The sequence below is a fragment of the Gopherus flavomarginatus genome, chromosome 6 (assembly GCF_025201925.1).
Source record: "Gopherus flavomarginatus isolate rGopFla2 chromosome 6, rGopFla2.mat.asm, whole genome shotgun sequence".
NCBI classification, from domain to species: Eukaryota; Metazoa; Chordata; order Testudines; family Testudinidae; genus Gopherus; species Gopherus flavomarginatus.
This window is the reverse complement of record NC_066622.1, coordinates 44,096,022-44,121,882: the sequence shown is the minus strand read 5'-3', so window position 1 is coordinate 44,121,882 and position 25,861 is coordinate 44,096,022. Positions and strand designations below refer to the sequence as shown.

The window sequence follows — 25,861 nt, the reverse complement described above, 5'->3', positions numbered from 1 at the left end:
TCAACCCTCCCTCTCCCTGGTAACGGATGCCTCAGATCGGGGTTGGGGAGCGCATCTGGGACACCTCAGGACGCAGGGCTTGTGGTCGCCGGAGGACCTCAAGTTGCATATCAAGGTCAGGGAGCTGAGAGCGGTTTGCCTGGCTTGTTTGACCTTCCGGTCCCACCTGGCCGGCAGATGTGTTTCAGTCCTCTCGGACAACACATCAGCATATCAACAAACGGGGGTGCACGCTCCTCTCCCCTGTGCAGGGAAGCCCTCACACTGTGAGATTTCTGCGTCCACAATGCTACCCACCTAACGGCGTTCTACCTTCTAGGGGAGCAGAATGGTTTGGCGGACACCCTCAGCCGCTCGTTCCGGGGTCACGAGTGGTCCCTCCGATGGGACGTGGTACTCTCAATTTTCCAGCTCTGGGGCTTTCCCCAGTTAGACCTGTTCGCCTCGAGGGAAAACAGAAAGTGCTGACGGTTCTCCTGAGCCGCAGTCAGGGGTCTCTGTCGGACGCCTTCCTACAGTCTTGGGGGGTCGGTCTGCTCTACGCCTTTCCTCCAACCCCCCTGATACACAGGGTGATTTTGAAGATTCACAGGGATCACGCACGGGTAATCCTGATAGCTCCGGCGTGGTCGCGCCAACATTGGTACATGTCACTCCTGCACATGTCCGTTCAGGCACCGCTGACGCTGCCCCTGCTACCGGACCTGATCACGCAGGACCGGGGCTCCCTCCGCCACCCGAACCTGGAATCCCTTCACCTCACAGCATGGATGCTCCATGGCTGAACCCAGTGGAGATGCAGTGCTCCCAGCAGGTCAGACAAGTGCTGCTCAGTAGTAGGAAACCGTCAACTAGGGCCACCTACCTGGCCAAATGGAAGCGCTTCTCCATATGGTCGGGTCAGCGAGGTCACAGTCCGCTGGGGGTCCCAATCCCCATTGTCCTAGACTATTTGCTCCACCTCAGACAACTAGGCCTCTCCCTCTCCTCGATTCGTGTTCACTTGGCAGCCATCTCAGCTTTCCATCCGGGAGAGGAGGATGTCTCGGTGTTTGCGAATCCACTGGTCCAGCGTTTCCTCAAAGGTATGGACAGGCTATTTCCACATGTTCGTCAGCTGGCCCCTGCTTGGAACCTGAATCTGGTCCTCTCCGCCCTCTCGGGGCCTCCCTTTGAGCCTCTGGCTTTGTGCTCCCTGTTGTACTTGTCGTATAAGACCACCTTCCTGGTGGCGATTACCTCGGCCAGGAGGGTGTCGGAGGTCAGGGCATTAACATCCAAGCCCCCGTACACGGTCTTCTATAAGGACAAGATCCAACTTAGACCTCACCCGGCTTTCTTACCCAAGGTCATCTCACAGTTCCACATGGATCAAGATATTTTTCTCCTGGTGTTCTATCCAAAACCACACTCTTCCAATGAGGAGCAGAGGTTACATTCCCTGGATGTCCACAGGGCCTTGGCTTTTTACATCGAGCGTACAAAACTGTTCAGACGCTCAACTCAGCTCTTCATCACAGTGGCGGATAGGATGAAGGGGCTCCCGGTCTCCTCTCAGCGAATCTCTTCGTGGATCGCGACCTGCATTCAGGAATGCTACCGCATAGCTAAGACCCCTGTCTCTCCGGTCACGGCCCACTCCACTAGGGTGCAGGCCTCCTCTGCGGCGTTCCTGGCTCAGATCCCGGCTCAGGAGATTTGTAGAGCGGCCATGTGGTCCTCCATCCACACGTTCTCGTCCCACTACGCCATCACGCACCAGGCTAGGGATGATGCAGCCTTCGGTCATGCAGTACTCCAGTCAGCAGTGATCTCCGACCCCGCCACCTAAGGTTAAGCTTGTGAGTCACCTACTTTGAATGGACATGAACAACCGCTCGAAGAAGAAAAAATGGTTACCCACCTTTTAGTAACTGTTGTTCTTCGAGATGTGTTGTTCATGTCCATTCCAATACCCACATTCCTGCCCCTCTGTCGGAGTGCCGGCAAGAAGGAACTGAGGGGCTGGAGGGTCAGCGGGTCCCTTTATTGGGCACCATTGGGGCGCCAGGGCTGACCCTACGGATGCTGCTAGGGGAGAATCTTCGGGCTGGCGTGCACGCAGCGCACACACACCTACTTTGAATGGACATGAACAACACATCTCAAAGAACAACAGTTACTAAAAGGTGGGTAACCGTTTTGTCCCTGGGCTGGAGCCCGGGATAGAGGGCGGGCCTGGGTTCCCCCTTTTTTGCCCTCCCCCCCACAACTAATTACTGAGACTGGGAGACAACAGAGACTGTGCAAGGGAGGGTAGCTTCTCCTCACCTCCTTCATTGGCTCATGTTGAAAATGGCTCAGTAGACTGTGACCCTTGCCTCTAGAGAGAGAGAAGGGCTACATGGAGGGTCACAGTGAGCTCTGAGGCTAGCAAAATCCACCAGGAAATGCGGGACCCACGGAGACAAGGACAGAGCTTTGTCACAGTAGGTTTAATAGTATTAACTAGAAGACACTTTTAGGGTTGGGGAATGGGGATGTTGTACATATTAAGTGAACCTTTAAGTACAGGTGACAGGTGCTAGACTGAACAGGCCCAGGTAAGACAGCAGCAATGCCAGCTTCCCCCACTGGCAACCCACTATCCCATTAAGGAGCCTCTCCAGTGACTTGGAGGGGCCACCTCTAGGAGTAAAAAGGTCTCTCAGTCTCCATGCTTGGTCAGTCCTTGGCCTCTCTGCTGATATTGCTGATAGTCAGGTTAAGCAGTGCCTATTAAAGCAGTGTTTTCGAGATGGAGACTCACTGGCTTGCAAGGAACAGGGCTAAAGGCAACTCACTTCACATATGCACCAGAAAAACGTCTGATAGTAACGACCTTATGTCCCTGCTGACCTGGGGCAGGTTAAAAACAGTGACTTAGGCTATGGAGCCCTTTCTCTCCATCACCAGTTAGCTCAGCTATTCAGTCCCTTATTTTCATTCTATACCTGAAGTACTGTAATGGAATAGGGCAACCTTTAATGCAGCTCCAACATCTACAGATGTACAGAATGGTGTTCACAAGCCCACTGTGCTTCATGCACTAAGCATAGTGCTCTCTTCTTGATAACTGTCCCTTGCAGCTGTTACCCTGTGCATGAAGTATTTGGATCAGTTTTGGGCATTGTAAAGAAAAGCTTAACTGCTTGATTTTGTTTCTCATATTCTGTCAAACTCACCTCTTATCATAGTATCTAGCTGCCATAGTAGCTACGTTTAACATTGTATAATACTGAAGTCTATCACCAGGTGTAAGGTTAAGGCGAGAATGTCATTGTTCACTCTCTTGGTCGTTTCAGTTGCATTAATGGCTCTGTGGATTCCCTGCCTATTTGCTCCTGCTCTGCTGGATACACTGGGAATGGAACATATTGCTCAGGTATTTCCAACATACATGCAGTGTTTCCAAGTGTTCTCGAGTGCCAGCACAGGCTACACAAATGAGCGATCACAAAGGTTGCTTGCTTTCATAGCTGTAAGATTCTGGTTTTAGTTTGCAAAAGCATTGCAAGATTGAATGCATTACCCAGGGCAGGATCACAAAAACCCTGTTGCCTCAAAGTGCAGAACCTCCTATTGACTTCTGTACAGAGGGTTTCCAGGACCTTAATGCAACTCTTTTCACGTATCTAGACCAGAAAGGGAACTGTTCCTATTGCTCAGGTGGATAAAGGAAATGGCATGTGAATTGGCTGAATTATTTCCGGAATAGTTCCAGACACTCAATAGATTGCAGTGATGGATCAGGTCCATAGGATATACCTTCTTAGAATATCTAGAATTTTAGTCTATTTGACCATTTCATGAAAATTCTGCCTTGCTTAATAAATACTATTGAAACAAGACTCTCTAGGACAAACACATTTATTAACCTTCTCCCCCCTTTCCACCCCTGCCACTCTCCCCAAAAAACAAAATGCAACTCAAGACACCATGGGGTTGAAATCTGCTAGATATAAAAAACAAAACTATTTAAAGGACAATATTCTAACAGAATCACATTGCTTTTTCTGGCATAATTTGTAATTATGCAAAGACTAGGCACTTTAAGCAATAAATTCCAAGCTAATCAAGTTATAGTGCCAGTGAATGTAATAGCTCGCCTTTGGTATTGATCTCACCAGAGTCATTGTACAGATGAAAAAGCTTTATTGTAATCAGATGTGCTGCTTTTTTTCTGGCATAGTTTGTAGCTATTCACACAGCAAGTACTTCAGAGCAGTCAGTTGTTAGCTAATCAAATTCTTATACCAATTAATTTGATAGCTCACCTTCAGCATCAGCCTCAGTAGCATCTTTATTAGTCATCTGTATCTACAAAGGAGCTCTAGCTTCATCAAAAACAATCTTTGATTGAAAATGGTTTAATATTTTTTGTTACAACAAGGTCTTTCTGAAAATAAGACACTTTAAACCCCAGAAATAAAGCTTTAGCTCTTAGAAGCAGTATCTTCTTTCTCTGAGCCTGAGGAAAATTGCATGAAGTTCATTAATTGCATCTTTGCAATGTCAATCCATTGGGCTTGGATATGTATCCCACTAAATCTTTTCCTTTGTTGTTTTTTGGTCACAGAAATAAATCCATGTGTGACTGATAATGGTGGTTGCTCCATATATGCAACATGTATTAATGTTTCTGCTGGAGAGAATACCTGCACTTGTAAGGAAGGCTATGCTGGAGACGGGACTCTGTGCCAGGGTAAGTGAGTGCTCTGATCTACGTTTTAACTGCAATACTTTGCAGGGAGGTGAAATCATGCTGGTATGGTGAGCCAGACCCTAATACCAAAGGACCACATATCTTTTGGAGCATCACAATTTGTGAGAAAGTTATAAAAGCAAGTCTAGTGTTGGTTAAAACTGGGGAAGATGTTAATGCTGCTAGTCAGCACTTATGTCACTGCACAACTTGATACCACTTTACAGACTCATAAGGATTATTGCTCTATTTTATAGTAGGGGGAGACTGAGACACACAGACAAGCCACATGCCAAGTCAAAGTCAAACCTTGGATTAGAACTCAGGAGTTCCTTGTTCCCCACCATATGCTCTAAACCACATTTTCAAGACCAAGAGGATGTGATGAATGGAACTTTTTTGGTTTCCCCATCACTAAACTCTCATGGTTACTGCTGTGATGATTTGCCTCTGTGCGACAGTATCTCCAGCTGGAGGGAGCTCTGTTTGCTATTCCTCTGTCATGTTTTTCACTCACTGGTCACCTCCCACTCTGGGTTTCTGCTGTGTTAACACGGATCTACTCTCTTGATGCAGAAATAGATGGCTGTCTAGAGCGCAATGGGAATTGCCACAGCTATGCAGAGTGCACTAAAACAGGCCCAAATCTGGTAAGCAAATCCTTTTCTCAGATGAGTTCATTGGGGTTATTGGTAATCTTTCCCTTGTGAATATTTTTTACTAACATTTTGCATTTCTTCTCTTTCATATAGAAGGATCTACTTGTAACTAACTGATAACTACAGGGGGCTCCCTGTCTGAGAGCTGTTAACTGCATATTGGCCTATATAAAGTCTGTTGGCCAAAGGCTGGGGAATTTTCTTAGGTGATTATTAAGTAATCAGGACCTGGTTATTAATGAATGAACAGAGTACGCCCTTAAACTGTTAGGTGAAATATGCTCTCTCTCTTCTTACCCCTTTGTTCTGCTTGACTACTGTACGTTTTCAATATTGTTTTTAGCTCTACAAAATAGCTTTGTTTTTCCTTCACAGGTTGCTTGTAACTGTCTTCCTGGCTACAGTGGAGATGGTGTGCAACAATGTGTCCCCATCAATCTTTGCAGTGAGGTTTGTCTGCATTTCCCTCTTACTTACTGTCAAAGGACTAAACCCTTAAGCATCTCTTCATGCAAACCATTAATAGGCAGAGTTATTCAAAAGTTATCCAGCATGCAACAGTTCAGAATGAACTAACTTGTCATGTTATGCATATAATATGCACACTAATGCCCTACTGCACTTCTCTGATTCATTGCTTCCTTTCTATTAGACAAGCTTCTTGGCTAGTGGAATGGGTTGCTAATGTTGATCCAATTTCTAGTGCATGTAAGTTTCCACGGTCCAGAGTAAAACAAACAGCATCACAACTTGCAGGAAACTGACACTCTTATTGGCAGCCTCAACAAAGAGAGCAAGCTCCCCTCTTGCTCCAGGAGGTGGAACTCTGTGTCAAGTCTGAGACATATTGGTGGAGAAACTTGCCTCTTTCATGTTCAACTAGTTCTGCTCTAATCCTCTATAACAGGCTGGCAGTTTTTGTCTGACACACTTCACACAGGTGTTGATTCTCCTGAAAGACTGTTAAATGAGCTTTTGTTGAATTATCTGTGCAGGTGGCTCATTAACCCAGCCACATATAAGGAAAATCAGAAGGGCACTGGGGAGACATGATCTAGTGCAGGGACGGGCAAACTTTTTGGCCTGAGGGCTGCATCAGGTTTTGGAAATAGCATGGAGGGCCAGTTAGGGGAGGGGGTCATGGCCCAGCCCCTATCCCCTATCTCCCCCCCCCCAGGGACTCCTGCCCCTCCAACCCCCTGTCCCCTGATGGACCCCCCAGAACCCCTGCCCCAACTTCCCCCCCACCGCCCTATCCAACCCCTCCTCTCATTCCTGATGGCCCCCCTGGGATCCCTGCCCCATCCAACCACCCCTTCTCTCTGTCCCCTGACTGTCCTGGGAACCCCTGCCCTTGACTGCCCCCTGCCACTCCATCCAACCCCTCCTCTCATTCCTGACTGCCCCCTCTGGGATCCCTGCCCACCCCACCCTCAAATTTCCCTGCCCTCTATACAACCCTCCCCGCTCCCTGCCCCCTTACTGCGCTTCCTGGAGCACGGGTGGCTGGCAGTGCTACAGCCGCACAACCCAGCTGGAGCCAGCTGTGCCACCACCACCGCGTAGCATAGAGCACTGGGTCAGAAGCCCACAGGCCTGCCGCCCAAAGCATTGCACCAGTGATGGAGTGAGCTGAGGCTGCGGGGGAGGGGAACTAGCAGAAGAGGGGCCAGGGGCAAGCCTCCAGGGCCAGGAGCTCAGGGGCCGGGCAGGAGGGTCCCATGGGCCGGATGTGGCCTGCGGGCCGTAGTTTGCCCACCTCTGATCTAGTGTGTGCGCTGAGAAGTCCTGAGAGAGGAATCCTAGGAGTTGCCAAACTTCAGGAGAAAATTTCATTTGAACTTCTTTTTAATTTATTTTTTAATAAAACCAAACCCAAGGGAGGGGAGAGATTAGGCTCCGCATAACATATGGACTGAGCTTTTAGAGCAGGCTGAGAAAGAAGCCTAGTCTCACACAACCCACAGTTAAGTGTATGGTACTCCATGTTACCTCCCTGACTTGTCTGTCTGGTACTCCATATATCTACCTCAGAAAGCAGAAGGGCTGAACTGAGCGGAACTGCGGTTTCATGCAGTCTAAGCCTTCCAAGTCTTGTTCTTAGACAACTCTCAGGGTTCCCTCCCCACTCTAAACTCTAGGGTACAGATGTGGGGACCCACATGAAAGACCCCCTAAGCTTATTTCTACCAGCTTAGGTTAAAAACTTCTCCAAGGCACCAATTCCTTCCTTGCCCTTTGTATTGCTGCCACCACCAAGTGATTTAAACAAACGTTCAGGGAGCCCTACCTCCCCCAAGATATACCCCCAAGCCCCTAAACCTCCTTTCCTGGTGAGGCTTGAGAATAATATCCTAACCAATTGGTTACAAAGTGAGCACAGATTAAACCCTCTGGGTCTTTAGGACACTGAAAAACAATCAGGTCTTAAAAGAAGAATTTTAATTAAAGAAAAGGTAAAAGAATCACCTCTGTAAAATCAGGATGGAAGATAACTTTACAGGGTAACGAAAAGATTTCAACCGCAGAGGATTTTCCCCTCTGGGCAAAACTTTAAAGTTACAAAAACAGGGATAAACCTTCCTCTTAGCACAGGGAAAATTCACAAGCTAAAACAAAACAAACTCTAATGCATTTCTTTACTATTACTTACTATTTCTGCAATATAAGATTCTTAGTTCAGATATGGCTTAGGGAGATGTATTTTCCCTGCCCTCTTTGCTGACTCCGAGAAAACAAAGAAACCCAAAACCAAAAACCTTCCCCCATAGATTTGAAAGTATCTTCTCCCCTTATTGGTCCTTTTGGTCATGTGCCAACCAGGTTATCTGAGTTTCTTAAACCTTTACAGGTAAGGAGGGATTTTATTCTACCCTTAGCTGTATGTTTATGACAACGACTAAGCCGCCCCATGTAGAAAGCTTAAAACAAATATCTGCTATGCTATTTCATTACTTTACTTCAGCTGAAAAGCCACTGTAAACCATTATTTTTCTTCATCGCTAAATCCTTCAGAGCTGTCTTATTTGAATGGCTTTTCCTCTGTTGGGCCTAGTGTAGTTATCTGTCTCAGAGCAGTGTTTGCCAGCTTGGTGGAAGAAAACCTGAGGAAAAAAAGATTAATAAAATATTGAGTTTCAATAGAAGTGCATGACACTAGAGGGCAATACACAATGTTAGAGGTTACCCTGAGTCAGGAGCAGGCATGAAGAAGTGGGCGTTCCGCTACTAACTGGTAAATAAACTTTCAGACCACTAGCTGTGTGACTAATTGGGATGCTCTTATTTTTCCTGCCAGAATAATGGAGGCTGTAGTCAATTTGGTTTCTGCAAGTACACTGGACCTGGAACTCGAAACTGCTCCTGTGGTTGGGGCCAAGTTGGAGATGGGTTCACTTGCAGAGGCAGCGTGTATCAGGTAGGTAAAGTGCATTCAGTAGGATTGTGTTTGAACGGGCACTAGTCTGGGTGAAATACTTCCTCTTCTGAAGCAGCACACCAGGAAATAAGCAGGATACTGAACTCTTGTGACCTGGAAACATTTGGAAATTCAGCCAAGGGATTGGGAAATGTATGAAAGACCTAGAAAGGTTAGAAATGCATTTATCCTGGCCAGATGTCCCTACTAACCAGGAGAAAGCTGAAACAAGAGGAGCCATGCCCAGCAAAACAGCAATGAAATGCAGCTGCACTCTGAAAAGTGTCCCTGTGAAAGGGGCACTTGGGGTTCCATGGGTGGGTGACTTCCAGCACCAGTGTGCTCAGGGGGCAAATAAAGAGTTTTTCAGGAGTGACATCTGGTTCTTCGGGCTGGTGGAACTGGAAGAACATCACTAGTTCGAAGGGTAGGGGCTCAAGGCAGTCAAGGAGCATGTCACCAGACTGGATGTCAGGGAGGCCTGGGTTCTGTTCCCAACTCTGCCCCAACTCATTGTGTGACCTCTCCATTTCAACAGTGGTGCCTATATTAGATCTATGGGGGAAGAGCTCTTTACACATGTGCCGTGTTAACGCCTAGTATTAATTACAGTTGTTATGATGGGACAATGTGCCCTGCTCATGTCTTGTGTGTCACTTGCTGGTTGTAGTTGGAGATATCCATGCTGCTGGCACAAACAGGCTAATGCAGAGTGGATGTGTGTGACTGCTCCATGGGCAATTCTGCAAGAAAAGATATGGCCTAAATGCTGGGCCAGGTAAAATCCCTGAGTTAACTCCTATGAAGGGATTGTCTACATTAGGCTTTTCCCTTAAACTTTCCTACCCCTGCTACTATGGATAGGTGGTTGCAGCAGGTGGGTCCCAGTGCAGGTTGTGCATTTTAACCGCTGTGTTGTCTAACCCTTATCGAAACCCTGGCTGTAGCAACGTGGGAAATACTAGAAAAACAAGCTTAGTGTAGTCAAAGGACTTGAGTCTCTATGTATGGGGTAGGGAGAGCACCCTAGAGGTCAGTGGCAAGATCAGTTTAGTGAGCTGATGGGAAGGGTTTTCTTTGCATGAAACCCCAAGAGATTTATAGAGAGACTCGCCATTAACGTTAGCTGTTCTGATTTATTTTAGGAGCTCCTGAGAAGCAAAGCAGCATCCGAGTTCTTTAAGCAGATACTGGTTGGTGGCAAACAGTAATTATTGTCTAAAAGTATAAAAATTGCCCGGTGTTTTCGTGAAAAGCTCTGGCTAATGAGAATTGTGTTTGGTTTCTGTTTTGCTTTGTTTTTGTTCCTGGTGCTTACTCTGTGCTTTTAGGCCTTCAAAATCAAGGAGTTAAGTGGAGAGGGGCCTTTCACCATCTTTGTTCCACATGCGGATTCAATACAAAACAGTACAACGGTAAGCATCCCCTCCTTTCGGTCCCCTTCTTTGACTCCCTAGCTTTGTCAGTTATTTGGTGTGATCAGACTGTGATTTCCTCTCAGACAAACTTCTGTTTCCTTAGATTCTATTTAGTTGACTCAAGGGGTCAAAAACACCCCAACATTTTAACTGTATTCAAATCCTGAGGTGCTCGTTGGATTCTTCCTCAGTCTCTGGTCCTATTCAAGCCAATAGCATGCTTGTAATGTGGCCTTTACTATAACAGAACCCTCAACTAGGAGGTGCGCTAACCATCTTGCCAGCCAGGCTGGATTCTCTCCTGTTCTGGCTTCACAATACCATTAGCTTTAGAACTACACATAACCCCAATTCTGAAGAATCCACCCCTTACTTCATTTTTGTGTTCCAGAATATAAGTTTTCATTGAAAAATTAATTAATTTTCTAGATTTTGTGGTAACCAAGAAAACCTTTTAAAACGTGAGCTGTATATAAACAGAGGCATTGATGTCTACTTGAATCTGCAGACTGCATGGAGCAATAGCTCTGAGGGGGGTGAACTGCATCCCCTTTCGTGTCCAAGAGGGTTTTAATTCTGAAACCTAACGAGGACAATCAAAATGTCCAGCAGGTGCCAAAACCTTCAGCTTCGCCACAACCCCTGATAACTGGTACTGTGCAGGTCTGCATTGTTAATACAAATATCTCCAGACCTGCAAAAATGTTGTGGCACAGGAAAATAAATGGAATTTAATATCCCATGGTATTTGTTTTCATATTTCTTTCAATAAACCCCTTTATTGGTTCTTTTTGTTGGGTTGGTTTTGGTTTGTTTCTGTTTAATTTGCATTCTGCTGCACTGCAGTGGGGTGGACATGGGGCCCTGTCCACAAGCCTCCAAGTTCAGAAACAAATGGTCCCAAAGGTCAGGGATGTTCAGACATTGGGGGTTCTAGTCCATTACAGGGAAAGGGACCTGTGAAAAACCCAGATCTGGATCTCCCCAAAGTAAGCCTGAGGTTTTGGTTTGGCCCCCCTACTCTGTTCAGAATGTGGCCAATCCTGGATGATGACAGTTTGGGGCCAAAGTTACTTTTTCTCCTTGAGCCAGTGACTTGAACTTTCTGCTCACTTCCATCATCTGAAGTCACTTGGAGCCTCTTTGGAATATAACCCCATAATTCAGCTACCTGTGATCCATTTTATGTGTATTGGATCGGGACTTGGCTTTCAGCAAGGAATAATGGTTAAGAGTTGGTAGAGCAAAAAACTCATCATATTCCCTGTCATTTTAGTCATTGGCTAAAGTAATCACTTCCAGAAATGTCCTAACATGATAGTTTGTCGTATTTCCAATTTCCTCTCTTCAGTTCAGTGAATGGACGAACAAAAGCCTCATCAAAGATTTGCTTCGCTATCACATAGTGAGTTGTCAGAAACTGCTGGCCAGCGAACTGGAGACACACAAGTCCATCACGGCTTTGTCAGGACACAGAATAAGGATTGTGGTGAAAGAGGTAGTTGTCCGTCATGATTAGGGGTCCGTGTCTGTCACAGAATCCGTGACTTTCCGTGACCTCTGTGACTTCTACAAGGGCCAATGTGGCTGACCCCGGAACCAGCTGCTCAGGTGAGGCCCTGGGACAGCCACACCAGCTGCTGCTCCAGTGGCCCCCAGCAGTGGTCCAGGGGCAGCTAGTGTAGCCACAGTCCATGGCTCTGGGCAGTGGTGGTCCCTGGTTCTCCTGCCCAGCGCCGCCGCCCCCCTCTTCCCCCAGATTTAATCACAGGTATTTTTAGTACAAGTCATGGACAGGTCACAGGCTGTGAATTTTTGTTTATTGCTCATGACCTGTCCATGACTTGTACTAAAAATACCTGAGAGCTAGCACCTTTCATCTAGAAGGATCCCAGAGCATTCTGCAGATGAGCTACAAGGGGAGGTCACATCTCACTGGAAATCTGCATTCACTGTATTGTGTCCCTTCTTCCGCAGAATAGCGTGCATCTAAATGAGGAGGCAACGATCATCACCAGTGACATTGTTGGCAAGAATGGGGTGATCCATATCATTGACAAGATTTTAATCCCAGCAGATTTGCAGAGTGAGAACATTTCTTCCCATTTAGCACAGGTATGTGTGAAACAAAACCATTTTAATGAATGATCATCACCCTGAGATTTTTCTCCAACCCCAGAGTGAATGGTGGTGTAGCGAATGAGTAATACTGCTACAGATTTCTTAGGCACAAGGTTACTGTACTCTAGGAATTTCATTTATCAGTAGCGCATGGGGTGGTTTAAGCATAAAGAGGTTACACTGTAGAGCCAGCTGTGCTCATGGTACATGTGGATGTGTGCTGGCGAGGAGGAAGCTAGGATCTATCCATGCAGGCCGGTGATAGGACAAACCTGACAAATAGAGATGCGCAGATTGCTTTTTACATCACTAGGTAAAGCGTCTCTTGCATACTTGGCCCTGGGAATTGACTGAATTTGCTCATTTATTAGGAACTCTAGTAAGTGAAACAAGCTCTCACTTTTTGTAATGGTTTTAATTTTTATTTTCTAGCAAAGCATCACTGAGGTGGCAGAAGCATATGGCTACAAAATCTACAGCAAACTACTGAGGGTAAATGGTTTGAATTCTCTAGGAAGACTGTCTAGTTCTGGGCTATGTGGATCCTTCATGCAGACACTGTATGTATTTGTTGTTTCCATGTTGTCTTGTGTCTCTGGACAGGAAGCAGAACTGCTATCTCTGGTTAACAACTCTGCTCACAGACCCTTCACCATGCTGTGGCCTACTGATGCTGTATTTAATGCCCTGCCTAAGAAGATGCAATCGTGGTTGTACAATAAAGACCACAGGGACAAGCTGGCAGCCTATCTCAAAATGCACATGATTAGGGATACGAAGGTAAAAGGCTCAAGCCACCTGAATTTCTTTTTAAATCAGCTAAGTACTTATCATGGTCTAGGTAGTGCATCGATTGCCACGTCAGTGTGATGGGAGGCAGAGGTATTTTGGCACCCCAGGGAGGAGACTCTGAAACCTACTCAGGAGTCCCTAGGAGGAGTTCCTGCCAAACAAGCCAATGGCCTGGGATAACAAGGGTTAATTCCCAGCTCAAAAGTAGCTCTGAGACGTCCCACCAGGTGTAAGCGAGTTAAATGCAGCTGAACCTGCATACGCTCAACATCCTCAAAAGAAGCACAGGCTCCTCTATAGGAAAGAGAGACCCATACTAGGGTATTGACACATTTTCATTTAGAAGGTGCTGAATTCCATTCATCACAGTGAGTGACCTCGTTCCTCATTGGCCAGTATTTAGACATCTGCCAGGCTTTCAGGAAAATGTCTGTGAATCCTAAAAACTGCATGGATTCATCCCTCCCCTACCCCCCCCCCAAAAAGGGTTCTCCTGTTTTTTAAAATGTGTGTCATCCAACCAGGTAGCAGAAACAAATCCTGTGTGACTTTGGCAACAAAGTCATAAATAGTCATGACATAAATAGGCAAACTGAGGTTTGCAAACAGCCTGTAGTGTGAAAATTATTCCTCTCAGCTGTTTGACCAAATACGTTTTGCTGCCTCAAGCAAAAAAAAAAGGGGGGGGGCACGCGCCGGAGTGACAAAGCAGGAGGGGAAAAAAAACACTGCGCGGCTGGAGTGGCAATGCAGGGGAGAACAAAACTAAAACGGCACAGCTGGACCAGCAAATGGGGGGGAGGGGAACAACAGCTTGGCCGGCAAAGCAGTGGAAAAAACAAAATAAAAAAAACCTACAGGGCGGCCGGAGCCAAGGTGCAGGGGTACTCCCTGTGCTGCAGAGTGTGAGCCCGGTCTAGTAGAGGGAGGGGGAGGGAGCGGGGGGGAGAGAGAGCAAGGGGGCAGCCAGCGCTTCAGTCGGGCGCTCACCACGCGGCCCCAACCACTGCGCCACCTGCCGGGAGGGCTCTGAACCGCTCTGGTCAGCAGGGAGGGAAGGATGCGGGCTGCCCTGCAGAGTTTGCTGCAGGGCGCTCCCCTCCTGTGCGCCACCGCCCCCTACAGGGTGGCCAGAGCAGCAAGCAAACAAACAAACAAAAAAGTGGCCTTGCTGCCCTAGGTTTGGGCGGAATGCCGCCCTGTAGAATCTGCCGCCCCAAGCACAAGCTTGCTCGGCAGGTGCCTGGAGCCGGCCCTGTAACAAATACAGCTAAAGGAAACGAGGGTTGGTTTGTGAACCACTTACAAACCACTGAAGGGTCCAAATCCAAACAGATAATATTTAAGTAGTTCCAGTAAGGAATCAGTTTGCTTAGTGGCTAGAGCACTGGACTGGGACTCAGAGGACCTGCATTCTATTCCCAGCTCTGCCACTGTGTTGGTGACCTGTTGGGTGACCTTGAGCAAATTACTTCACCTCTGTTCCTCAGTTTCCCCATTGTAAAGTAATTTGAGATCTACTATTGACAGTTAGGATATAAGAGCTAGGTATTATTCTATCCATATGTACCTGTGTTTTCATAAAGCTCTACTCAGGGTAGTGGCTGGAATTGTGTTTTCAAAGGGGAATCTTTTCTGACACACATATAAATCTTTAGTTTGCCTGACCTCATCCCTCATGTTACTTCTATCTGTCTTCAGGTTGTAGCTGGTAACCTGCCACACATTGCTTCTGTAAGGACCATGCATGGATCCACCATCTCATTCAGCTGCAGCAAGAGCAATGTCGTAAGTAACAGAGTCTTGGTTGTATATTTTTTGTGGAAACGATATATAGAAGCAGTTGAGTTGTGACTGCTCCTACAGAAAGGGTCACCTGCAAGAATTGAACTTGACACTCATGCTTTTAGATGAGGAGTAACCAACTTTCTGAGCTAAAGGATCAGTTCTGACTGGTGTACACACTTACAAACCTCTTTATCTGTTTTAGCCACTAGGGGGAAGCAAAGACCCACACAGTTATTCATGTGGGTTGTAATTGAATGGTGAGTAGGTACTAAGTGTACAGTGCATGTGTGTGCACTCAAGCAACTGCAATGTACTAGGGGTAGCAGAAGGGATATCTTTTATTAAGCAGATGTTTCAAAAACCTTGGAGAGTTAATGCTGTTTTATACAGAACAGGTAATGGTGAGTTAAATTTAGACAGAAATATGTGAATGAAAATAAGGAGTGCTTTAAGAAGAGAGGGCCAAAAAGCCACAATTGCTCAATCAAGAAGGACAACAATTTTGGTTAAAAGTGCAGCTTGGGTTAGTGGGGAAGTGAAGGCAGCAGTTAGAAATAAAAAAACAATATATAACAAATGGAGAAAAGGGGACTTAGATAACATAATTAGTGTAAATTAGAAGTTGTGAAGTATCGAAAATTGATGAGACTCTAAAGATATCAAGGAAAAATCCATGGCTGGCATAGCCAAGGACAATAAGAAGGAGTTTAAGTATATTAGGAATAAAAAAATCCTAACAATAGCATAGGCTGATTACTCGATAAAGAGGGTAAGATTGTTGTTGACACAGAAAAAGCAAAAAGTGTTCAATTAATGTTTCTCTTTTGTATTTGGAAAGAAGCAGAATAAAGTAGTCATATAATGTGAGGGTGAAGCCTGTTGAGTCTGTTAAGATCTAAGGAGGATGTTAAACAGCATCTACTAGTGATAAACATTTTTAAATCAGAAGGCTGGATAACTTGCACCTAAGAATCCTAAAAGAGTTGACTGTGGAGATCTCTGGCCTGTTGATGTTAATTTTTAATGAATCTTGGAATGCCAAGGAAATTACAGAAGATTGGAAGGATGCTAATATTTTGCTAATATTCAAAAAGGGCAAGCAGGATAACCCCATTAATTAGACTGTGAGTTTGTCACAGAGGTCATGGATTCAGTGACTTTCCGTGACTTCTGCAGCGGCCAATGCACCTGGCTGAGGGGCAGCTCTATGGGGAATCATAAAATGGAGGTCTTTCTACTAGAGTTCAACAAGGATCAGAACGAGGCCTAATGCTACTGAATGTTTTCATGAGTGAAGTAAATATAAAATCACTGCTGATAAAATGTGCAGATGATACAATTGGTGAGGTGGTAAATAATGCTGATGACCGTCATATACAGAGTAAACTGGATCACTTAGTAAGCTTGGGCCCATTCAAATAAAATGCATTTTAATACAACCAAATGTAATGTCATAAATCTAAGACTAAGGAATGCAGGCAATACCTACAGAATGGCAGACTGTATCCTGGAAAGCAATGACTCTGAAAAGGGTTAGGGGTTCATAGTGGACAAACAACTGAACATGAGCCCCCAGTGCGATGCTGTGGCAAACTTGGCTGTATAAACAGGAGAGTAGCAAGCTGGAATAGGGAGATGACTTTTTTCTCTGTATTTGGCATTGGCAAGACTGATGCTGGCCTACTGCATCCAATTCTGGTGTCCATAATTTGTAAAGAATGTTGAAAAATTAGAGAGGGTGCAGAGAAGAGCAACAAAAATGATCCAAGGGCTGAAGAAAACGTCTTGCACTGGGAGATCTAAAGACACAATCTGGTTAGTTTATGCACAAGAAGTCATAGAGGTGACTTGATTACAGTGTATAACTATCTCCACGGGGAGAAAAATGTGAGCACTAAAGAGCTTTTAATCTCGCAGAGAAAGGCAATAACAAGAACCAGTGGCTGGACGCTGAAGCCAGACATATTTAAGTTAGATATAAGGCACAGTTTTTTAATAGTGAGGATAATTAATCACTGCAGCAAACTCACAAGAGGAATGATGAATTCTCCATCCCCTGATGTCCTCAGATCAAGACTGGATGCTTTCTGAAAGGCATGCTTTAGTCAGTGACACTGTACACAAGGTCAGAATAGGTGATAGAATGATCTTTTCTGGCCTTAAATTCTATGAATCTGTGGAATTTTGGTTTCTGATGAGTAAATTTTTCTGGCTCTTGTAAAAGTTTCACTGCTGGGTTTCGCCTCTTCTGAGCTCATGGGAAGCATTTATCGACACATTGTTTCTCAAAGGCAAGGGTGTAGTAATTAGACAAGTGGAACTGAGAGCCAAAGATTGTGGCTTTTAATTAGCTCCAGTAAAAAAAAAAAATTGTCAACTTTTTTTAACAAAAGTTTTTTTTGACAAAACGGAAAATTTGCAAGAAAATATCCATTTTCATCTTTTTTTTCACGTTTTTATAGAAAAATTGATGGTGGTTTTTCAACAGTTGAAACCTCCCAAAAATCTATGAATATTTTCAATGAATATTTTTTGTAGAAAATAAAATACATTTTTTTACTTTCTCTTAATCTTGGCTCTGCCGCCAACTTGCTGTGTGTAGCCACAATCAGATCTCTTAACCACACTCTGTGTCTGCTTCCCATTAATCAAAATGGCTGCAATCATACTCTCACACAGGGCGTTTTATTGCAGTAGATAAATTTGATCCTCAGATAGGAGATGCTGTGCAAGTGCAAGGGAAAAAAAAGTTCTTGTTTAAAGTCCTGCAGGCCAGTGGGATTCCTTTGGTTGCCTACTTCGGGAGGTGGATTGGACCCTAATACATTACATGTGCTCTAGATCTGAGAAAGTGGTGTGGGTAGGGTTTTTTTTTTTTTACTTAAGAAGTGGGCATAAAATTTTAATTATTCTCTCCCCTCCCCTCCAACCCCAATCCCAAATACTCAGGACAGACCATGTGCTTGGAACATGGGACTTAATTGTTTAGGCTGAATTACATACAGCTCTGTGCAAGGCTCTCCAAACTTAAGCCCAAGGGTGGATTTGCACAGGCACCATGGGAATGGGTAGAGTGGCCAGGCAATGTGTCCATCTCTTGTGCGCTACTGGCAGGGCCCAAATAGACCAACATGGAGGATCAGCACTTCCAGGGATTTAATACCTTGTGAAGGGGCAGCCTGTCCACATTACGGAATGAATTGCACCTGGCTTGGTTCCCCACAAAAAGCCCTGAGTGCTTGTGCTTTGTGTGAGCTGGGAGCTGCATTTTAGCCTCTCTGCACTGCTTAAAATAAGACCTGGCAGATGCTTTAGATCTGAGCAAATCTTTCTCTTCTTTCTTTGCAGGGAGAGCTCTTGGTGGACAATGGCAATGCTAAGATTGTCCAGAGGCACATGGAGTTTGATGGGGGCATTGCCTATGGCATTGATCAGCTGTTGGAGCCCCCAAACCTGGGATCCCGCTGTGATGATTTCCTCTCTGTTGAGCTTAGGGTGAGTGCTTAAGCTCCTATAAATAATAAAGTGCCCAACACCCATTCAGATGTGCAGTCTGTGTAGTGCTACAATGCGCTGCAGCCTTTGAAATAATCAGGATTATTAACAGGCTTGGATGTTGGGCAGGGTGGGCTCACCACCTCGTATTGCAGGCTGGTCTGTAAGGGACAGAGAAAGTAAGATGTGTGTGTTTTTTCTCCTCCCCGCTCAGGGTTCAGTTGAGAGCTGTGGTGTTTGTGGTTTTGAGCCTTCCTGTCCCGCTGGATCAGTTGAACGGGTAAAGTGTGCAGCTCTGTAAACTTACTGAGTCAGTCACTGCTTGTAGATTACTGTCTATGGCTCATTACAGCGCTTTAAGAGCATTCAAATAAATAACCACTGGGGTTGTGATCCCTGAGCCCCATGTGACTCTGCATGGGCCCAGAGGTCTGCCAGTGTGGGGTCATTTACAGAAGCACAGCCATGCTATCTGTTCTTGGCTAGTGTCCCTCACTTCTTGTTTATACTGTAGGCTTTGAACCATTCAAGTTCAGCACCAGCAGCTGCAGAACTCTAGGTTGCACTGCACATGATGATAATGCAGCCCTGTATTCAGAGCATGGCACACATGCTATCCTCTGGGATTGGTTGCCTCTCTTTTTCAACTACCCGCTCACAGTAACTCAGGCGCATGAATCAGCAAATGTGGCTGCAAAAATGACCCCCAAAGGTTGGGGCAGAGGGCTGCATGGTGCCTTGGTGGAGAAGTGAGTGACAACACCAGTCTTTCACCTCTGGGTTCACACCCTGATGTGGGTATAAGTGTACAAGGCAAAACGAAGCCCTCAGTACTTCACTCTTTTCATTCTGGTACCTATTTACGTTCTAGTGCCACGCAGTTTTATATAGTTCTCAGTTAAGGGTGGCAGAAAGCTGGACTAGCAGGCTCTGCTGCATGTCAGGATTTGAGGGTCCCTGGGATTAGATTGGCAGAGCCATGTGGTGTCCCGGGTCCAGAATGGCAGGGGTTTGCATCCAGGCTGGAATGAGGTGCACTGGCAGATCTGGGGACAGCTACCTCTGCCTGCCACCTGCCCACTCAGTGCCTGTGGCTGTGCTTTATCTCTTGCTTCCATTGACAGGACACTCATCTCCAATAACTTTCCAGACAGCTCTGTGGTTTGTGGAGCGTGCTGGTTTTAAATTCAGAGCTTAGTTGGGCAAGTTGCAAAGTGCAGGAGGAGGGAGGGGGCAGCGGCATTTCCTGTGCACTGCCCATTAGCAGGAGTGTAGAAGGGAGAATGGGCTCCTAAGGGCACTGGGCTGGGATTTAGGAGACCTGGCTTCAATTTTCTTCTCTGCCACAGACTCCCTGTATTACCCTGAACAAGTCACTTAATCCTTGTGCCTCAGCTCCCCACCTGTACAATGGGGATCATTCCCTCCCTCGCAGTGGTGTCGGGAGGTGCTGAGTTGCTATGGGAGTGGGAGCCATCTGCTAACATAGCCATACGTTTTCCCTCAAGCACCTAAATGGCCGTTAGATTTTTTGGCTGTTTCTTGTAGAGTCCGGCAATCTTCCTGCTGCTTTGGTGTCAGCCAGGAGTGCTGGGTTCAAACAGCAAAGGCTCTTTTATTGCTGGGTTAGCCATTTAAACGTAGGTATGGAAATTAAAGAGCAGTTCATCCTTCCAAGGACTAGAGCCTGGGTACTGTGATTTAACCCTAAAACCGTGGGACTCCCTGAGTTAGGAGCATGAGGCTATACAGCTTGAACTAAAGTACTGATGCCCTTGGCTGGCACCTGCCAAGCCGCCTCCTCTCCTCTGTGCATGATGTCCAAAGGGAGACAGAGAACATACACTGAACAATGGAGTTACACATGCTGCATGCTGTCTAGCTGCTGGCTTCCACCTCAGAGCTTATTGTTCTTTGGTGAGGCAGCTGCAGACCTCTGGGATGACGGGCTACTTAAATCTGACATTACTGGTAAGGCACAGCAGTAGGCTCCTGGGTATAGACTCATATCTATGATCATGCCAGCCTATTCACTCTGATCCTGGTGAGGCAACAAGTTTCACTTGACAGCTTGACCATTGATTGTTCCAAGCCAGATTCATTTTCTGCGTTGTCATGTACCACCACCCGCCCGATAGCCTGCAAACACGGATTTCCACCTCCACCTGCCCCACATCTTTTCTGTCCTTCATCCCTTCCCACCATTTGTAAGATGATTATACAGAAAAGGGAATATGGGTAGCACCTCCCTCCAGTATGTGAGTTGGGTTTTAGTCATATTGTAACAATTTTACTAATGTCCTTGGAGAAGTTTCTCCCTTTAGTTAAGGGGTGAGGAAGTAGCTAGTTGGGACAGAACTTAGGATGTTGATGGTTTTGACCCACTGTTGTCATTTTCCCCACAGGGCAAAAGCCAGTCTTGCTTTTATTACTTGAATCCATTTTCCAGGCTCTCTCTTTTTTCACGCCGCAACTATCTGTTATCAAGACCTCATTGGTACTCGTCAGTGTCTGATAGCGACGGTCGCAGGTATTCTCTTCGGAGATCCCTGACAAAAGGGTGCAAGAGAGTCTGTTTCTCCACCAGCTGGGTACCGCAGTGCTGTGCAAACCATTATGGAAGGGACTGTCATGGTGAGAAATCTGCACCGCCCTGGCACAAAGGAGTTCTTTTCTCTTGTCACAATAAGGTGTCCTCTTAGCCAGATGGTGGTGCCTACTCATAGAAGCTCCTTTGAAGGGTCACCGTGATGGCTGGTGGCTGTCACATTTTTGTCATAGTATTTCTGTGTGTGCAGTTTTTTTTAGCCCTTATGTTGCAAAGATAATCTTATGGTGACCAATGCAGTGCTGTCTTCCTGTGTTATCCCAACCAATAGTGCTGGTGCCACCAGTTCCTTTTCTTTATATAAAGCAAGTTAGGAGTGTCAGGAGACATGCAATAGCGAAACGAGATCTGATCTCATTTTTGTATGAAAGCCATGGCGAGGGGTTATTCCCATAGACGTTTTGCCAGGCATTACAGTGTCTGTGGGAACATCCCTTCCATGCACCTCACCAGGACTTTGGTAGGAGCACCTGAGGCAGCCCCTGAGGAATCCATCCCAAGGGTGAGGTGAGGGCCAGTGGATGCTGGGACACCAAAGCAGTGATGGTGAGTCTGGGGTGTAGACTGGGAATGCTAGCTCTATCCAGTAAACCCACCAAATTCACTCTCTTTACCAGTTAATCAAGTTTTTATGAGTAGTTTTCCCTGCCTCCAGGAAAAGCAGGAACCTTTTCTCGCCTGGTCTCCGGTTTGGGTAACTTATTGAGGCTCTCTGTTTTCAGTCTGCCCAGGAGGGCTGGAGGCTCCCTGCAGTAACCGTGGTACTTGTGATGATAGGATCAATGGGTCAGGACGATGCAACTGCACCGAGGCTTTCATTGGGACAGCTTGTGAACTGTGCGCGCCAGGCAGATACGGGCCGGACTGCCAAGGTACAGACACATAAACAGATAACCGTAAATGACAGTGATGTGTGCGCGCATCGTATTGGTTCATGCAGTACACTGACCAGACTGTCAAGGATGGGATTAGTTCCTTTGACGTGACTGGGGATGATAGACTTTGGGTTAGATCATTTGACAGACCTGGGGTTAGAGGAGCAGTTTGGATAGCAATGATGACTGTTTGATCTGTAATGCATTGTGCTCCAAGTGGAATATTAAAGGGTAAGGAAAACCCCACAGAAACTCTGGGCTTATAGTGTGCTGTGGATTTAAACATCAGACAGGTCATCAGATTATAGCTACTGTGGAGGGGAAGCTGCTCCCTTTCTTAATCCTTCGCCGCAGGACTCTGTCATCAAACCAGTTGAATAACATTGGCTGCCACTTTTCCTGAGGTGTAAGAGGCTGGGCTGTGATGTACATGAGGCAGTTCAAGGCCAGGCCGAGTACACTTACTTCAGTTTTATAATTCACTGATGCTGAGGCCTTTAGGTGTAAGATGCTCTCTCTTCCCCACTTGGTGCAGTTAAGCAGCTCCATCCATGTCAGTGAGAGTTAAACATGTGCTTTGAGGTGTGAATGGGCCTGTAATCAGACAGACTCCTAATTAGAGCTGCCATGTGTCCTGAATTGGATGGGCTTGTGAGGCAATGGGGCCCCCAGCAGTCTCTTTCAGGGTCAGTGCTATATCATGCTGCTGCGTCATGACGTGTCCTGATGTGCTGTGTCAGGCCAAGAGGAAGACAAGACCAGGTTAAGAAGCATGAAACCTAGACACTTTCCCTAGGTTAGGTATTCAGTGTGTGGGACTGTCATAAACAGATAGCTAAGGGTTAATGTCTCTTTCACCTGAAGCACCTGACCAGAGGACCAATCAGGAAACCGGATTTTTTTCAACTTTGGGTGGAGGGAATTTTGTGTCTAAGGTCTTTGTCTGTCTGCCTGCTTTCTCTGAGCTTTGGAGAAGTAGTTTCTGTTTTCTAATCTTCTGTTTCTAAGTGTATGGACAAAGAGATCAGATAGTAAGTTATATGGTTTCTTTTCTTTGGTATTTGCATGAATATAAGTGCTGGAGTGCTTTGATTTGTATTCTTTTTTAATAAGGCTGTTTATTCATATTTCTTTTAAGCAATTAACCCTGTATTTTGTCACCTTAATACAGAGAGACCATTTGTACGTATTTTTCTTTCGTTTTTATATAAAGCTTTCTTTTAAGACCTGTTGAAGTTTTTTTTTTACTGGGAAATTTCAGGGAAATTGAGTCTGTACTCACCAGGGAATTGGTGGGAGGAAGAAATCAGGGGGAGATCTGTGTGTGTTGGATTTGCTAGCCTGATTTTGCATTCCCTCTGGGTGAAGAGGAAAGTGCTTTTGTTTCCAGGACTGGGAACGGAGAGGGGGAGTCACTCTGTTTGGATTCACAGAGCTTGTGTCTGTGTATCTCTCCAGGAGCACCTGGAGGGGGGAAGGGAAAAAGGATTATTTCCCTTTGTTGTGAGACTCAAGGGATTTGGGTCTTGGGGTCCCCAGGGAAGGTTTTTCAGGGGGACCAGAGTGCCCCAAAACACTCTAATTTTTTGGGTGGTGGCAGCAAGTACCAGGTCCAAGCTGGTAGCTAAGCTTGGAGGTTTTCATGCTAACCCCCATATTTTGGACGCTAAGGTCCAAATCTGGGACTAAGGTTATGATAGGGACACACGAGCATGGGAGAAAGTTTCAAAGGATTCACTGACCAGGGAATTTTGAGTAAGTGACACAAGCCGCCAAGAGGAGGAAAAAGGAAGCAAGGGCATTTGCCAGAGGGCTACAGAGCAGAGAAGGGAAGGAATCCCTCCAGGAGTGGTTAAGCAAAGTTTGCTTGGTCCATCACTAGTCAATGCCCTGAACCTAGCACAGACGGGTGTTGGGGGAGAGGCCATGGACACCAGCACAAGCAGAGGAAGTTGGTGGCTGCAATTTTACAATTGCACAGACTTGCGGTAATCACCGGTACAAAATTCTGCACGCACAATTCTAAAAGTCCAGGCCTACAAAGAGCCCTCATGTAGCCATATGCCAAAATCCCTCTTCCATTGCTACATTTCCCTTCTCAAGGTGGATCAACTAACACCTGTGTTCTTCTCTTCCTGTCTGTCACTTTGCAGAGTGTAAGTGCACAGAGAATGGGATGTGTAATGAAGGACTGAATGGGGATGGAATCTGTTTCTGCACTGAGGAATGGACAGGAGAGCGCTGCGAAACCAAACTAGGTAACATACACGAGTCTACAGGTGAAACCCCCAAGTAGCGTTCCTTCCCAAGGGCAGGTGGTTCTGTGAATGGGCACCTGTAGCATAAGTCACATGTTGTCTTTTATTTCATCAGTATCAAAGTTCTCTCTGTCCTGTGAGGTTTGTTTTGTACGCATGAGCCCATCTGTTGCTCTTATTTTTACAGCATCCAGACACGTTGCTGCTCTAGTTGCTCAGCTGGCAGAATTGGACATAGTGAGAGGCACCATGTAGAGAGAGGGGCAGGGAATTCATGGTGTAGATCTGGGGTTATTAAGGAGCAGAACCTGGCGCACCAGAATGTGTGGCAACCTTAGCCAAACAATCTCTGCCATACACTGCTAAAGTGAGAACAGCTCTGAGCTGCCACTGGAACAACCCTTCCCTTTGGAGCATCTTTGCTCCTTATAATGTTCTCATGAAGAGCTCTGAAATGGGACAGGTAATGTGATTGTTCAGTGCTGAGTGGGAATTCAAGGCTGGATCCTGATGGGTGCTGAGCACCATCAATTCACAATGAAGCCCATGAGAGTTCTGGGGGCTCTGCACCTCTCAAAATCAGGCCCTGAATTATTATACTGCATAGGGCCCTAACTCTGCAGAGACTAAGGCAGACTCGATCCTGCTCCAATCTGCGTCAAAGAGGAGGAATATTTTTTCTTGTATCTTGGGAACGCCTTGATCTAAAGAGCCCAAATTTGCCTCCTGAGGCCTGCCCTGAGATCATGTCCAAGATGATCTGAGCAGGCAAATGGTTTCAAAAATACTTTGGAAAAGTTGGCTTTTTAAAACAGAATGCTGGGCTGGCCCATAACAACATCCGAGGAGTTGGCAACTAGGGTTGGAACAAAGATACAGGAAGTTAGGTTGTGAATGAGTCGGAGAGTTCTCATTTTTATTTAAATTGAGCAAGAGGGAGGGTTTAGGCAGCCTGGGGGGTGAAGGGCACTGATGGGGAGCCAGGGGACAGAAATGGGGGCGAGCAGGAGGAGTGAGGTGGACTGGAAAGAGGGACATTGCTCCAGGCCAAGGGATCAGCAGGCCAAAGAGTATGAAAGTCACAGTGGGAGGAGGGAGGAACTAGGCATGGAGACCAGCCTCAGCTTGAGGTAGGGAGTGGCAGGAGATGCAGGATGGAGTGGGAGGGTGGAGCATATACTGCCGCAGGACTTAAGAGATGTGTCTGCATGCAGAGTGCAACCTACTGATTTGCATGGCTTGTTCTGTGTCTAGCTGCAACACCGGTGTGTTCCCCAGCTTGCCACCCCAATGCCTCCTGCCGAGCTGAGAATATCTGTGAATGCAACTTACATTATGAAGGAGATGGCAGAACTTGCACAGGTACAGTTGGAGCATATGACCTGGGCCTGAGCTGGGCAATCTCTAGTGTTCTGACAAATGTGGAGATGTGGGTAGTTTGGAGAATGAAGAAAAATGAAGGTGGTACCAGCATCAGAAAGATGGGGAAAATAATCATCCAGAACTTCGTGGAAGGATGCATGTGCTTCATATTTAAATAGCACAGTGCAGAACATTATCAACCAATCAGTATTTAGGCTTGAGATTTTTCAAATCTGCCTAAGGGATTTGGATGCATAATTTCATCTCAGCCTTAATTTACACGATCTGTTTCTATTTTAATCTACAGGGAATGCCATTAATAAATACCAGCCCCTGTATCCATT

The 25,861-nt window shown here is 46.1% G+C and overlaps 1 protein-coding gene across 4 annotated transcripts in view; it reads left to right on the top strand.

The window, feature by feature from the left end:
* STAB1 (stabilin 1) overlaps positions 1-25,861 on the top strand; it is a 123,988-nt gene that overhangs the window by 87,720 nt on the left and 10,407 nt on the right. For 3 of the 4 annotated variants that reach the window (XM_050957663.1, XM_050957662.1, XM_050957665.1), the window contains 17 exons: positions 3,324-3,403; positions 4,598-4,723; positions 5,300-5,373; positions 5,758-5,832; positions 8,681-8,800; positions 9,946-9,993; positions 10,132-10,215; positions 11,570-11,716; positions 12,196-12,333; positions 12,772-13,119; positions 14,833-14,919; positions 18,268-18,414; positions 18,629-18,694; positions 20,820-21,048; positions 21,745-21,894; positions 24,051-24,155; positions 25,410-25,517. In XM_050957663.1, coding sequence (XP_050813620.1) covers positions 3,324-3,403; positions 4,598-4,723; positions 5,300-5,373; positions 5,758-5,832; positions 8,681-8,800; positions 9,946-9,993; positions 10,132-10,215; positions 11,570-11,716; positions 12,196-12,333; positions 12,772-13,119; positions 14,833-14,919; positions 18,268-18,414; positions 18,629-18,694; positions 20,820-21,048; positions 21,745-21,894; positions 24,051-24,155; positions 25,410-25,517 — 2,132 coding nt within the window. The remainder of the gene's footprint in view (positions 1-3,323; positions 3,404-4,597; positions 4,724-5,299; positions 5,374-5,757; positions 5,833-8,680; positions 8,801-9,945; positions 9,994-10,131; positions 10,216-11,569; positions 11,717-12,195; positions 12,334-12,771; positions 13,120-14,832; positions 14,920-18,267; positions 18,415-18,628; positions 18,695-20,819; positions 21,049-21,744; positions 21,895-24,050; positions 24,156-25,409; positions 25,518-25,861) is intronic. The other variant, XM_050957664.1, reaches the window with a different exon arrangement.